Here is a 15,754-nt window from a genome sequence, read left to right as displayed (position 1 = left end):
ATATCAGAAAGATAAATACACCCGTTTACAGTTCAAAGGCTAAATGCGTGATTGACATCAGGAGTGATTTGCCAGGGGCTTTCTTGTTTGCCATGGAAGATGTTTCCATATATAACCTCTGTTTTACGAATTGCTAAACTTCCACATTGACAGGGAAAGGCGGGGTACACATACACAAGAAGGAATAGACAAGTTTCTCTCCCCTTTTTGGGTGCACATGAATAATAATCACATTCACTTCTTATTTGATCTTTTAAAAACAATAGCTAGTTTTGCATCCTTATTATAACATAATCTAATGACTGAGCGAGAAGCCAAACCTATAATAAGAAATAGAAACCTGTAGACCTGATCAACAACCAACAATGACCAATCTCTGGAAACGAATCATGCTGGAGAACAAAATTTTTGAAACACAGCACTCTGATTTTTTAACAACTGGAAAATGACTCCAAGACCAGAGCTTGAACTCAAATTTAGCTCTCCACTGTGCTGGACAAGTTCTGCTGGTGCACCAGCGGCACATCATCAAGCCAATCAGCATATATGCGATTGATCTTTTTGGACCCTTTCCATTTTAGTACCCTCTTCTTACCCTGGCCCCCTTCTTCATTTGAAGCAGGCAGTATTGCCATTGCAGTTGTAGAGGAATCATTAACAGGACCAGCTTGGGGTTTTGTTGAAATGGGTGTACTACTCAAAACTTCGGCTTCAACTCGTCCACCAGGCACTTGTAACTCTGAAATTAAAAGTTCATTATTAGAAAACCAGAATTAGCACCAAATGGTAGTTTCCACCTTCTTAACCCTTCTCTACCCACTACAGGTTACCATAACTAACAGAACAACTTTAAAAAATGTATGTATAAACAGCTTAAAGTAAATTCCTAATCATCTCATGAACACGCCAATCCCATAAGATAAATAAACGCTGCACAGTGATAGGTTGCTTGTTACTAACCGAGTGCACAAAACAAAATACATAAATTTCTAAAGTAGGAATCATGAATACCAAAGTTAAAATTCACACCAGTAAATTACTCATCTATGAAGAATAGCATTGCAGGCAGCTATGTGCCACTCGAAACAAAACCTACGAGATATAAGTAAAAGCACTACTGGTCCTCTAATCTAATTGGCAGTAAAATGCTAGTCATCCTATTGCACAAGAAAACACTGCATCAGTTCCAAATCCGGTTTTCAGTGCAAATTCAGAGTCTAACATAGGTTCAATGTTGATATGAACATAAATTTGTTTCAGGGTTAAAATTAATCATACAAAGCAGAGCACCAAACATAGTAATAATGAAAATATACTATGCATAAGCACTAGGAAATACCTGCTTGGCCGTGAGCAAAGTGACATTTCTCGCCAAAGGGGCATTTGCCTGTTGTCTCCCACTTATTACATAACTTTGTCTTCCAATACACCGGCTTCATATTTACACGGAAAGTATCCATACCCGTGCTTACAAGCCTATTTTCCTCAGAATGATTAGAGCCACTCCCATGTACCACCGATGGTCCTGTAGTTCCTATGCTTATTGCTGTGTTCTCCCTAAACCTGCTTATATCATCCCTAAACTTTGCTGGATCTTCATGAAGAAAGTTACACCTATCTCCATAAGGACACTCCTCCCCATTGTAAAACTTCTTGCATAGCTTCATCCGGTGGATTATTTTCTGATCATCATCCCAATTACCGGACAATGGTGGTCGATCTTCTTCACGTACAGAAACAAGTTCTTGCCAATTGGGAGGGGGATGGCGGATGTCTTCAATGCCATGTGCATAGTTGCAGTTCTCACCATTCCTGCACATGCCGGTTTTAAAATTTACACACAAACGGGTCTTATAGAAAATGTTGCTTGCTCCCTTGTTAACTGGGGCATTTTGGGGCTGCATCCTAGCGTTCATGGGTGGGTAGGGCATTGGATTTGATTGGTTTTCTTCAGAATTTCTGGGTCTTTTAAATGGAGAAGGCTGCTGTTCAAACTGAGAATGTTGGTCTTCATTGTTCATACTCATGGGGAATGGAGGCCAACAATTTACTGCATCACTACCTCCAGCATAAGGCGTTTGTGACGGCATAAATTGTGTCTGATCAGAAAAATTCATGCCTCAGAAACTACTTTTAAACCTCCCTCTGTAATCAATCAAATAAAGATGAAAAACTTAGGCGTGAAGAAACTGGAAACATTTACAAAGTTTAAATGTCTCAAGAAATACTATACAATTTTAATGTATGAGAGCAAGTAAGAATCAAAGAACTGTACCAGATAATTATCAAATCAACACGCAGGGTCTATTCAAGAACACCCAGATCAGATCATAACCTGTGCAAAAGCCAAAACTTTCTTCACAAAGCCCACCAACCTAGATTGATTTTGATGAGAGGAAGGATTAAAGTTCACAACTTGTCACAAGAAAACCCAGACGAGAATTGGGGATAAAATAACAAAACCCAAATTGAAGTTGGAATGTTGGAGAGGAGTGACAGAGTTGATTAACTCTTCAAAGAACAGGGAAAGCATATAACATGGAAGAAATAGGATATGCTAAAAAAGAGCCAATCTTTATTGGGTAGAGTCAAACCCTAGCCGCCAAGAAGCAGAAACCCTAATTTTTGTAGGAGAGAAACGAAATCGGTGAGTACTGACTCCTGAGTCCCACCCACGACTACTAGGAAGAGTTTGTGGGAAGGCCTTAAACCCCTACGCGTCCCAAAACCCTGCGATTTCGGGGTTAAAAAAACTAACAGGGCTTGACTTGGCTAGTAATTACGGCCTGTAATTTTAGTTTAACCTTTTATAATTTGCACGTCACTCAGCAGGTGCTTAGGTCACCTGCAAGGACTGCTATTTTGGTGGGCCACCCATCTGTTGCTTTGCACGTGTCCCATCCTAGGTTTTTTTTTTTTTTTTTTTTTCCAGTTTTGTCCTTTTTACATTTCTTTCTTTCTTTCTTTCTCTCCCATATTTGTTTATAATTTAAAAGAAATTTTAGTATTTCATTTACTTGTTCTTATCATCTGCTTTTTTGCTTAAGAGGCTTGTTTCTATAATTCAATGCAAGTTATTGTTAGAACATAATTATAATTATGAAAAGAAAAAATAATAATAATTTTCAAATTTTTTTAAATATAAATAAAAAATAAAAATAAAAACCTCTCGCGACAAAATTTCGTCGGCATAGGTCTATGCCGACAAAATTTGCCGGATTAGGTTCTCCCGACGAAGTTTCGTCGGCATAGATTTTTTCGTCGGGAGAGGTCTATGCACTTGTGCCGACGAAATTTCGTCGGGAGAGGTTGTGTTCCTTTTTTAATTTTTTTTAATTTTTTTTAATTTTTTTCAATTTTTTTTTTAAATTTAAAATATAAAATTTGTTTCTTTGCTTTTCCTTTTGGGCCAACTTCTTCAATTCAATACATGTAATTAGGTATACCTTAGCCGTTTTTTAATTACTTTAATTAGTGATTATGTTTTAATTATTATTTCTTCAGTGAATATTTAAATATTTTACTCAATTTCGTAAATTACGTAAATAGTAATTAATTGTTTTGAATTAAATAATCATTAAAATATGTGCGTACGTGTACAATACGTTTGCTTTCATTATACCGAGTCTTTAAGACGTATACGGAGGTACTATTAAAAAATACGTATAATATGGGTATTAAGAATTTTATCAAATTCAAAAATTTTAACAACTAAATACTATTTATTAAGTAATATCACTTATGATGTTAATTAAAATATTTAATACTAATTATTCACTAGAGAAATAATTGTTAGAACATAATTACTAATGAATGTAATTATGAAAAGAAAAAATAATAATAATTTTCAAAATTTTTTAAATATAAATAAAAAATAAAAATAAAAACCTCTCGCGACAACATTTCGTCGGCATAGGTCTATGCCGACAAAATTTGCCGGATTAGGTTTACCCCAACGAAATTTCGTCGGCATAGATATTTTCGTCGGGATAGATCTGTGCATTTGTGCCGACGAAATTTCGTCGGGAGAGGTTGTGTTCCTTTTTCTTTTTTTTTTTTGTTTTTTTAAATTAAAATTTTTTTTAAAAAAAAAAATTAAAAATTAAAATTTGTTTCTTTGCTTTTGCTTTTGGGCCAACTTCTTCAATTCAATACATGTAATTAGGTATACCTTAGCCCTTTTTTAATTACTTTAATTAGTGATTATATTTTAATTATTATTTCCTTAGTGAATATTTAAATATTTTACTCAATTTTGTAAATTACTTGGTAAATAGTAATTAATTGTTTTGAATTAAATAATCATTAAAATACATGCGTACGTGTACAATACGTTTGCTTTCCTTATACCGAGTCTTTAAGACGTATACGGAGGTACTATTGAAAAATACGTATAATATGGGTATTAATAATTTTATCAAATTCAAAAATTTTAACAACTAAATACTATTTATTAAGTAATATCACTTACGATGTTAATTAAAATATTTAATACTAATTATTCACTAGATAAATAATTGTTAGAACATAATTACTAATGAATATAATTATGAAAAGAAAAAATAATAATAATTTTCAAAATTTTTTAAATATAAATAAAAAATAAAAATAAAAACCTCTCGCGACAAAATTTCGTCGGCATAGGTCTATGCCGACAAAATTTACCGGATTAGGTTTTCCCCGACGAAATTGCGTCGGCATAGATATTTTCGTCGGGATAGATCTGTGCACTTGTGCCGACGAAATTTCGTCGGGAGAGGTTGTGTTCCTTTTTTTTTTTTTTATTTTAAATTTTTACTTTTTTTTTTAAAAAAAAAAAAAAAAAAAAAAAAGTTTAAAATTTAAAATTTGTTTCTTTGCTTTTGCTTTTGGGCCAACTTCTTCAATTCAATACCTTAGCCCTTTTTTAATTACTTTAATTAGTGATTATGTTTTAATTATTATTTCCTTAGTGAATATTTAAATATTTTACTCAATTTCGTAAATTACTTGGTAAATAGTAATTAATTGTTTTGAATTAAATAATCATTCAAATACGTGCGTACGTGTACAATACGTTTGCTTTCATTATACCGAGTCTTTAAGACGTATACGGAGGTACTATTGAAAAATACGTATAATATGGGTATTAAGAATTTTATCAAATTCAAAAATTTTAACAACTAAATACTATTTATTAAGTAATATCACTTATGATGTTAATTAAAATATTTAATACTAATTATTCACTAGATAAATAATTGTTAGAACATAATTACTAATGAATGTAATTATGAAAAGAAAAAATAATAATAATTTTCAAAATTTTTTAAATATAAATAAAAAATAAAAATGAAAACCTCTCGCGACAAAATTTCGTCGGCATAGGTCTATGCCGACGAAATTTGCCGGATTAGGTTTCCCCCGACGAAATTTCGTCGGCATAGATATTTTCGTCGGGATAGATCTGTGCACTTGTGCCGACGAAATTTCGTCGGGAGAGGTTGTGTTCCTTTTTTTTTTTTTTTTTTTTATAAAAAATTTAAAATTTAAAATTTGTTTCTTTGCTTTTGCTTTTGGGCCAACTTCTTCAATTCAATACCTTAGCTCTTTTTTAATTACTTTAATTAGTGATTATGTTTTAATTATTATTTCCTTAGTGAATATTTAAATATTTTACTCAATTTCGTAAATTACTTGGTAAATAGTAATTAATTGTTTTGAATTAAATAATCATTAAAATACATGCGTACGTGTACAATAAGTTTGCTTTCCTTATACCGAGTCTTTAAGACGTATACGGAGGTACTATTGAAAAATACGTATAATATGGGTATTAATAATTTTATCAAATTCAAAAATTTTAACAACTAAATACTATTTATTAAGTAATATCACTTATGATGTTAATTAAAATATTTAATACTAATTATTCACTAGATAAATAATTGTTAGAACATAATTACTAATGAATGTAATTATGAAAAGAAAAAATAATAATAATTTTCAAAATTTTTTAAATATAAATAAAAAATAAAAATAAAAACCTCTCGCGACAAAATTTCGTCGGCATAGGTCTATGCCGACGAAATTTGCCGGATTAGGTTTCCCCCGACGAAATTTCGTCGGCATAGATATTTTCGTCGGGATAGATCTGTGCACTTGTGCCGACGAAATTTCGTCGGGAGAGGTTGTGTTCCTTTTTTTTTTTTTTATTTTAAATTTTTACTTTTTTTTTTTAAAAAAAAAAAAAAAAAAAAAAAGTTTAAAATTTAAAATTTGTTTCTTTGCTTTTGCTTTTGGGCCAACTTCTTCAATTCAATACCTTACCCCTTTTTTAATTACTTTAATTAGTGATTATGTTTTAATTATTATTTCCTTAGTGAAAATTTAAATATTTTACTCAATTTCGTAAATTACTTGGTAAATAGAAATTAATTGTTTAGAATTAAATAATCATTCAAATACGTGCGTACGTGTACAATACGTTTGCTTTCATTATACCGAGTCTTTAAGACGTATACGGAGGTACTATTGAAAAATACGTATAATATGGGTATTAAGAATTTTATCAAATTCAAAAATTTTAACAACTAAATACTATTTATTAAGTAATATCACTTATGATGTTAATTAAAATATTTAATACTAATTATTCACTAGATAAATAATTGTTAGAACATAATTACTAATGAATGTAATTATGAAAAGAAAAAATAATAATAATTTTCAAAATTTTTTAAATATAAATAAAAAATAAAAATAAAAACCTCTCGCGACAAATTTCGTCGGCATAGGTCTATGCCGACGAAATTTGCCGGATTAGGTTTCCCCCGACGAAATTTCGTCGGCATAGATATTTTCGTCGGGATAGATCTGTGCACTTGTGCCGACGAAATTTCGTCGGGAGAGGTTGTGTTCCTTTTTTTTTTTTTTTATTTTAAATTTTTACTTTTTTTTAAAAAAAAAAAAAAAAAAAAAAAAAAGTTTAAAATTTAAAATTTGTTTCTTTGCTTTTGCTTTTGGGCCAACTTCTTCAATTCAATACCTTACCCCTTTTTTAATTACTTTAATTAGGGATTATGTTTTAATTATTATTTCCTTAGTGAATATTTAAATATTTTACTCAATTTCGTAAATTACTTGGTAAATAGTAATTAATTGTTTTGAATTAAATAATCATTCAAATACGTGCGTACGTGTACAATACGTTTGCTTTCATTATACCGAGTCTTTAAGACGTATACGGAGGTACTATTGAAAAATACGTATAATATGGGTATTAAGATTTTATCAAATTCAAAAATTTTAACAACTAAATACTATTTATTAAGTAATATCACTTATGATGTTAATTAAAATATTTAATACTAATTATTCACTAGATAAATAATTGTTAGAACATAATTACTAATGAATGTAATTATGAAAAGAAAAAATAATAATAATTTTCAAAATTTTTTAAATATAAATAAAAAATAAAAATAAAAACCTCTCGCGACAAAATTTCGTCGGCATAGGTCTATGCCGACGAAATTTGCCGGATTAGGTTTCCCCCGACGAAATTTCGTCGGCATAGATATTTTCGTCGGGATAGATCTGTGCACTTGTGCCGACGAAATTTCGTCGGGAGAGGTTGTGTTCCTTTTTTTTTTTTTTATTTTAAATTTTTACTTTTTTTTTTAAAAAAAAAAAAAAAAAAAAAAAGTTTAAAATTTAAAATTTGTTTCTTTGCTTTTGCTTTTGGGCCAACTTCTTCAATTCAATACCTTAGCCCTTTTTTAATTACTTTAATTAGTGATTATGTTTTAATTATTATTTCCTTAGTGAATATTTAAATATTTTACTCAATTTCGTAAATTACTTGGTAAATAGTAATTAATTGTTTTGAATTAAATAATCATTCAAATACGTGCGTACGTGTACAATACGTTTGCTTTCATTATACCGAGTCTTTAAGACGTATACGGAGGTACTATTGAAAATACGTATAATATGGGTATTAAGAATTTTATCAAATTCAAAAATTTTAACAACTAAATACTATTTATTAAGTAATATCACTTATGATGTTAATTAAAATATTTAATACTAATTATTCACTAGATAAATAATTGTTAGAACATAATTACTAATGAATGTAATTATGAAAAGAAAAAATAATAATAATTTTCAAAATTTTTTAAATATAAATAAAAAATAAAAATAAAAACCTCTCGCGACAAAATTTCGTCGGCATAGGTCTATGCCGACGAAATTTGCCGGATTAGGTTTCCCCCGACGAAATTTCGTCGGCATAGATATTTTCGTCGGGATAGATCTGTGCACTTGTGCCGACGAAATTTCCTCGGGAGAGGTTGTGTTCCTTTTTTTTTTTTTTATTTTAAATTTTTACTTTTTTTTTTTAAATAAAAAAAAAAAAAAAAAAGTTTAACATTTAAAATTTGTTTTCTTTGCTTTTGCTTTTGGGCCAACTTCTTCAATTCAATACCTTAGCCCTTTTTTAATTACTTTAATTAGTGATTATGTTTTAATTATTATTTCCTTAGTGAATATTTAAATATTTTACTCAATTTCGTAAATTACTTGGTAAATAGTAATTAATTGTTTTGAATTAAATAATCATTCAAATACGTGCGTACGTGTACAATACGTTTGCTTTCATTATACCGAGTCTTTAAGACGTATACGGAGGTACTATTGAAAAATACGTATAATATGGGTATTAAGAATTTTATCAAATTCAAAAATTTTAACAACTAAATACTATTTATTAAGTAATATCACTTATGATGTTAATTAAAATATTTAATACTAATTATTCACTAGATAAATAATTGTTAGAACATAATTACTAATGAATGTAATTATGAAAAGAAAAAATAATAATAATTTTCAAAATTTTTTAAATATAAATAAAAAATAAAAATAAAAACCTCTCGCGACAAAATTTCGTCGGCATAGGTCTATGCCGACGAAATTTGCCGGATTAGGTTTCCCCCGACGAAATTTCGTCGGCATAGATATTTTCGTCGGGATAGATCTGTGCACTTGTGCCGACGAAATTTCGTCGGGAGAGGTTGTGTTCCTTTTTTTTTTTTTTATTTTAAATTTTTACTTTTTTTTTTAAAAAAAAAAAAAAAAAAAAAAAGTTTAAAATTTAAAATTTGTTTCTTTGCTTTTGCTTTTGGGCCAACTTCTTCAATTCAATACCTTAGCCCTTTTTTAATTACTTTAATTAGTGATTATGTTTTAATTATTATTTCCTTAGTGAATATTTAAATATTTTACTCAATTTCGTAAATTACTTGGTAAATAGTAATTAATTGTTTTGAATTAAATAATCATTCAAATACGTGCGTACGTGTACAATACGTTTGCTTTCATTATACCGAGTCTTTAAGACGTATACGGAGGTACTATTGAAAAATACGTATAATATGGGTATTAAGAATTTTATCAAATTCAAAAATTTTAACAACTAAATACTATTTATTAAGTAATATCACTTATGATGTTAATTAAAATATTTAATACTAATTATTCACTAGATAAATAATTGTTAGAACATAATTACTAATGAATGTAATTATGAAAAGAAAAAATAATAATAATTTTCAAAATTTTTTAAATATAAATAAAAAATAAAAATAAAAACCTCTCGCGACAAAATTTCGTCGGCATAGGTCTATGCCGACGAAATTTGCCGGATTAGGTTTCCCCCGACGAAATTTCGTCGGCATAGATATTTTCGTCGGGATAGATCTGTGCACTTGTGCCGACGAAATTTCGTCGGGAGAGGTTGTGTTCCTTTTTTTTTTTTTTTATTTTAAATTTTTACTTTTTTTTTAAAAAAAAAAAAAAAAAAAAAAAAAGTTTAAAATTTAAAATTTGTTTCTTTGCTTTTGCTTTTGGGCCAACTTCTTCAATTCAATACCTTAGCCCTTTTTTAATTACTTTAATTAGTGATTATGTTTTAATTATTATTTCCTTAGTGAATATTTAAATATTTTACTCAATTTCGTAAATTACTTGGTAAATAGTAATTAATTGTTTTGAATTAAATAATCATTCAAATACGTGCGTACGTGTACAATACGTTTGCTTTCATTATACCGAGTCTTTAAGACGTATACGGAGGTACTATTGAAAAATACGTATAATATGGGTATTAAGAATTTTATCAAATTCAAAAATTTTAACAACTAAATACTATTTATTAAGTAATATCACTTATGATGTTAATTAAAATATTTAATACTAATTATTCACTAGATAAATAATTGTTAGAACATAATTACTAATGAATGTAATTATGAAAAGAAAAAATAATAATAATTTTCAAAATTTTTTAAATATAAATAAAAAATAAAAATAAAAACCTCTCGCGACAAAATTTCGTCGGCATAGGTCTATGCCGACGAAATTTGCCGGATTAGGTTTCCCCCGACGAAATTTCGTCGGCATAGATATTTTCGTCGGGATAGATCTGTGCACTTGTGCCGACGAAATTTCGTCGGGAGAGGTTGTGTTCCTTTTTTTTTTTTTTTATTTTAAATTTTTACTTTTTTTTTTTAAAAAAAAAAAAAAAAAAAAAAAGTTTAAAATTTAAAATTTGTTTCTTTGCTTTTGCTTTTGGGCCAACTTCTTCAATTCAATACCTTAGCCCTTTTTTAATTACTTTAATTAGGGATTATGTTTTAATTATTATTTCCTTAGTGAATATTTAAATATTTTACTCAATTTCGTAAATTACTTGGTAAATAGTAATTAATTGTTTTGAATTAAATAATCATTCAAATACGTGCGTACGTGTACAATACGTTTGCTTTCATTATACCGAGTCTTTAAGACGTATACGGAGGTACTATTGAAAAATACGTATAATATGGGTATTAAGAATTTTATCAAATTCAAAAATTTTAACAACTAAATACTATTTATTAAGTAATATCACTTATGATGTTAATTAAAATATTTAATACTAATTATTCACTAGATAAATAATTGTTAGAACATAATTACTAATGAATGTAATTATGAAAAGAAAAAATAATAATAATTTTCAAAATTTTTTAAATATAAATAAAAAATAAAAATAAAAACCTCTCGCGACAAAATTTCGTCGGCATAGGTCTATGCCGACGAAATTTGCCGGATTAGGTTTCCCCCGACGAAATTTCGTCGGCATAGATATTTTCGTCGGGATAGATCTGTGCACTTGTGCCGACGAAATTTCGTCGGGAGAGGTTGTGTTCCTTTTTTTTTTTTTTTATTTTAAATTTTTACTTTTTTTTTTAAAAAAAAAAAAAAAAAAAAAAAGTTTAAAATTTAAAATTTGTTTCTTTGCTTTTGCTTTTGGGCCAACTTCTTCAATTCAATACCTTAGCCCTTTTTTAATTACTTTAATTAGTGATTATGTTTTAATTATTATTTCCTTAGTGAATATTTAAATATTTTACTCAATTTCGTAAATTACTTGGTAAATAGTAATTAATTGTTTTGAATTAAATAATCATTCAAATACGTGCGTACGTGTACAATACGTTTGCTTTCATTATACCGAGTCTTTAAGACGTATACGGAGGTACTATTGAAAAATACGTATAATATGGGTATTAAGAATTTTATCAAATTCAAAAATTTTAACAACTAAATACTATTTATTAAGTAATATCACTTATGATGTTAATTAAAATATTTAATACTAATTATTCACTAGATAAATAATTGTTAGAACATAATTACTAATGAATGTAATTATGAAAAGAAAAAATAATAATAATTTTCAAAATTTTTTAAATATAAATAAAAAATAAAAATAAAAACCTCTCGCGACAAAATTTCGTCGGCATAGGTCTATGCCGACGAAATTTGCCGGATTAGGTTTCCCCCGACGAAATTTCGTCGGCATAGATATTTTCGTCGGGATAGATAATGATGGTCCTCAAACAAATCAAATTTGATTGATCAATAAAACAAGGAGTTGGCAAAAAGTGACTGATGATAAAGTTAAAAAAGTGATTAATGGTGAGGCCGTTTAGCTAATTGAACAAATCAAGTAGTTTATGGTGCATGACTTTTGCCATATCCCAGATGGTGTGTCTCCCCCCCTGATGGCATGAATCATAGCAGTTCATTTTTGGGGCTGCCTGATATAAATATCTTTGTGCATGACTTTTGCCATCCCTGTTATTTGACAATGGAAATAATATAATATGGCTCAAATTTTTCTTGTTGGTATAACTGATGTGGAACAGATGGCAGATTTTATCGCGGTTGAGCTAGAAAAAGGATGTAGGAGGAATTTGCAGATTTGTCGTCCGAGCTCTGATTAGGACGCAAAATACCATTTCGAAAAGGGAACGACGCCACAAGTCAAACTCACAGCGATGCCGTGATGTATGATGGATTTTGGCGTTCTGAGGTCGTTTGGCCTTCCAAAACTGCTTTCAAAGTTTTTTAATTATCCGAATAAATTCTGTTTTCAATTTCGGAGTTACGTAGTTAAGTCTCCGAATTAATTCTGTTTTTTCAGTTCAAGGGTTGATAATGGTGTATTTAGACAGGCTTGTCTGTCGTTTTTCATTATCTCAGATTTTAATCAAATTATTCTAAGAGAGTTACTCTTACTTTCTGGTGGAATCCAGATTTTTTGTTACTTGTTGCTTGTGCTGCGTCATATAACATGGCTGGAGTTTTGTCTTTGTTTTTTTGGCATCTGTATAAAGCCAGAAATAGTATTCTCCTTCATTGGACAAAGCAGGCTTTATTTATGCAGAATTTTGACCAAGTTTGACAAAGCAGACTTCATTGGACAATAAGTAAATTTTCAGAACAAGAGCTATGTAATTGACAGCAACAATGTAGTATCAAGAATGCATGTATTTTGGGCCATGTTTTTAATTTAGATTACTTGAATTAATACACGGACTCGGTTAATCCTGTATTTTTGTTATATGAATCAATACGATCTTCATAAGGTTCCTCCTCCGAATGAAATTCAATGGGATCCAGAGAGACCATGTATTATGCAGACAGATGGTTTCTCAGAATGGAGAAGAACGTGATATATATATGATCTTTAGCTTGGAACCTTTTCCTGGAGTATGATACCAAAAGAGGAAAAAGAAAAGCTGAAAGTAAATTTAAAGTCTGCGTAATCTGCTGGGGGAACTAATTCACCAGAAGCTGCGTAGTTGGAAGTTGAAAATTTTATCATTTAGCACAAAACATAGAATCCAATGGCATGAACTCGTCTTTCTAGCTACTTCGCATGACGTTGAGGTTCATTTTTGTGTGCTTTGCTTTGCCATCAAATGAAATGCAAAAGCTTTTCCAGGGAAAAAGTTGAATTTGAATCACTTTGAACTTCCATATTGCATTGCATCTATGCTTTATTGAATCAGAGCATCTGGTTCTTATCTGCATAATTATTTGTTTCTTGGATATTTGATGCTTAAAGGGATGATAAATTATTGCAGTGAGAGAAGGCCTTTAAAGTGAACAACTCAAAGAGATTCCTTGAATCTAATATCTGTTTTCTCTTCTTCTTCTTTTTTTTTTTTTTGAATTTCTCTGTCGATCTTTGTAGCCACTGCCAATGTTGGACCATCTCATGACAAAAGTAGTAATGCATTATCAATTTTGCATGTTCCCCACACACACACAACCCGAGAGAGAGAGAGAGAGAGAGAGAGAGAGAGAGAGAGAGAGAGAGATGATAGGTACAGACAAACTTAGTTACTCCATTAATTTAAAACTAGAGAGAGAGAAGAAGGGATTTCTGGGATTCATGGAAGAGCACCTTCCTTGCAACATGAATCTAGAAAACCCTCCCTAATACAGTTGTCAGTGGAATGGCTATGCCTGTGCAAATGTGCCTTCAACCATGATCAACCTAAGCTTATTTTTCTCTAAAAAGAAAAGTAGAGGAAAAAAAATAGACAGCATTTGACGAGGGATCAGTGCGAAAAGAGATATGATGAAGATGGTGCATAAGAGAGTCTTCTACACTCCATTTTCTTCAACAGCACCACTTGATCAAAATAGAGCATGTGTTACAGACCTGCAACCAAGTAAACATTTGCAAATCATGAGCTGAGCCCCTTTTTTAATTTGTGTTCATAAATTAACATATGGTAATTTTGAAGGCTGCTTACCATAATCTCTTGGTGTTTTGCATTTGAAGCATTCTGTCCGACTCGCGTAATTGTGCACTCCACATCCAACTCTGCTCCATTCAAAATACCCCCGGATTAGAAAACTCAAGAGAAATGACATTACCAGCTACCAGTACACATGTTTCTTATCTAATTAAATTGAACCTTATTCACAGAAGGAAAGTGATATAGGCTGTGGAACAATGCAGGCTAATTTTCAAGAACAAAATCAAAGAATGGATGAGAGGTTGCTGCTTACCTATTGCACATCCAGTCACCAGATTTCCATCCAGGTGGGGAACTGCCATCAGATCCATAGGCAGCAGAAGGCATCATGCTATAGGCACCGCCATAGTCACTTTTCATTGCACTACATCTAAAGCAATTGGGTCTGCTGGCATAGTTGTGAGTTCCACAGTTGCAGTACCAGTCCCCTGCCAACACCTCCGTCCTGTTGCATATATATGTTGATGGATCAGGGCCACCATACTTGGGGTACTCGCAACGTTGGCATGTGTCGCGCTTCTTAAAATTCAAGTGCTGGCATGCACCACACATCCAATCTCCTCCTGCCCAGCTCATTCTTAATTCCTCTCTGCATATCCAATATTAATATAAGACTTAATTAGCATATCAGCTAGAAACCAGCATTTTAAATATTTCACTCTCTATGAGGTCCTTTTTAATATATAATAATAAAAGCTTTATATAACAGAAGTTTGAAAAAGAAGGAATTATGTCAAGTTCAGAACAGAAAGCAGAAGGAAAGAGGTAGTAGAGCGCACCTGAAGGGTAAGAAAAGGCTTAGTAGAAGCTCTGCTTGGTCTGTACTAAAAAGCTTGTTGCAGAAGAGAGAACTTAATTTGTCAATGAGTTCGGCGATCTTGTTTGAAAGGGTAAGGGAGGTTTATCTTAATTTTTCAATGAGTTTGGTGATGTTGTTTGAATGGCCAAGGGAGGTTTATATACTACTTGTTGAAGGCTTCATATGTGGGGGCCATGGATGTTCCTCTGTTTTATTCTCTGCCAGCTTTCTTCAGATTGGTTTTCCTTTTTCGTTTCCTTAATATGCATATGTGTATATGTATAGGATTCCTAAAGATTGTTTCTTCATATTTATGTTGGGATTCTACACTCAACTAGTTTACTTACTTCTTGGGAGTTAGAAGTCAAGTGGGTTTGTAAAGGTGAGAAAAACTAGCTAGTTGATCACCTCAGTGCATGCGCACACAATTTACAGTGACCCCCCCCTGCCCTGCCCCATCTTTACATTATTCTCCATGCATTATTGCAAAAACTACACTCGGAACTATTATTCTTCATGTCCTCAGTATATCCCCAATCTTTTATGAAGGTGTTATGAGGGGAAGCTGCTATTTGAAGTTGAAAGTTCAAAAGAGGCCCGCGGAGGAATATATTTTTCGTGTAAGCTGAAAGCATCGTATTTTCTAACCACATTAATTAATCAATGTTATTACACGACAGATGATCACTGTGTATACTTGTCACAATTTAATTATTACATAACACATCAACCATCACACGACATGCACAATTGTTAGATAAATTATTATGACCATTTGATACATATATATATATATATTGTTGATGTT

At 30.7% G+C, this 15,754-nt stretch overlaps 2 protein-coding genes across 2 annotated transcripts; both read right to left on the bottom strand.

Moving 5' to 3' along the window:
- On the bottom strand, positions 213-2,911 carry LOC18771759 (zinc finger CCCH domain-containing protein 39). The gene is made up of 3 exons (XM_007202254.2): positions 2,276-2,911; positions 1,340-2,145; positions 213-739 (listed from the first exon to the last, which is right to left on the bottom strand). Exons 2-3 carry the CDS (start codon positions 2,115-2,117, stop codon positions 477-479), a joined length of 1,041 nt encoding a protein of 346 aa, XP_007202316.1. The 5' UTR covers positions 2,118-2,145; positions 2,276-2,911; the 3' UTR covers positions 213-476.
- LOC18770985 (zinc finger Ran-binding domain-containing protein 2) lies at positions 13,536-15,359 on the bottom strand. Its single transcript, XM_007204697.2, has 4 exons — positions 14,927-15,359; positions 14,401-14,736; positions 14,142-14,212; positions 13,536-14,047 (listed from the first exon to the last, which is right to left on the bottom strand). The coding sequence occupies exons 2-4, from the start codon at positions 14,721-14,723 to the stop codon at positions 14,040-14,042; spliced, it is 402 nt and encodes a 133-aa protein (XP_007204759.1). The 5' UTR covers positions 14,724-14,736; positions 14,927-15,359; the 3' UTR covers positions 13,536-14,039.

The sequence above is a fragment of the Prunus persica genome, chromosome G7 (assembly GCF_000346465.2).
Source record: "Prunus persica cultivar Lovell chromosome G7, Prunus_persica_NCBIv2, whole genome shotgun sequence".
NCBI lineage: Eukaryota > Viridiplantae > Streptophyta > Magnoliopsida > Rosales > Rosaceae > Prunus > Prunus persica.
The sequence above is the reverse complement of the archived record's forward strand: the minus strand, read 5'-3'. Positions and strand labels throughout refer to the sequence as shown.

Excerpts from the sequence above, each read along its gene's own strand:
- LOC18770985 (XM_007204697.2), bottom strand. The coding sequence starts at position 14,723 with ATGAGCTGGGCAGGAGGAGATTGGATGTGTGGTGCATGCCAGCACTTG. Across the intron at positions 14,213-14,400 it reads GGTGACTGGATGTGCAATAG|AGTTGGATGTGGAGTGCACA; the intron begins GTAAGCAGCAAC and ends TGAATGGAGCAG.
- LOC18771759 (XM_007202254.2), bottom strand. The coding sequence starts at position 2,117 with ATGAATTTTTCTGATCAGACACAATTTATGCCGTCACAAACGCCTTAT. Across the intron at positions 740-1,339 it reads CTTTGCTCACGGCCAAGCAG|AGTTACAAGTGCCTGGTGGA; the intron begins GTATTTCCTAGT and ends TTTTAATTTCAG.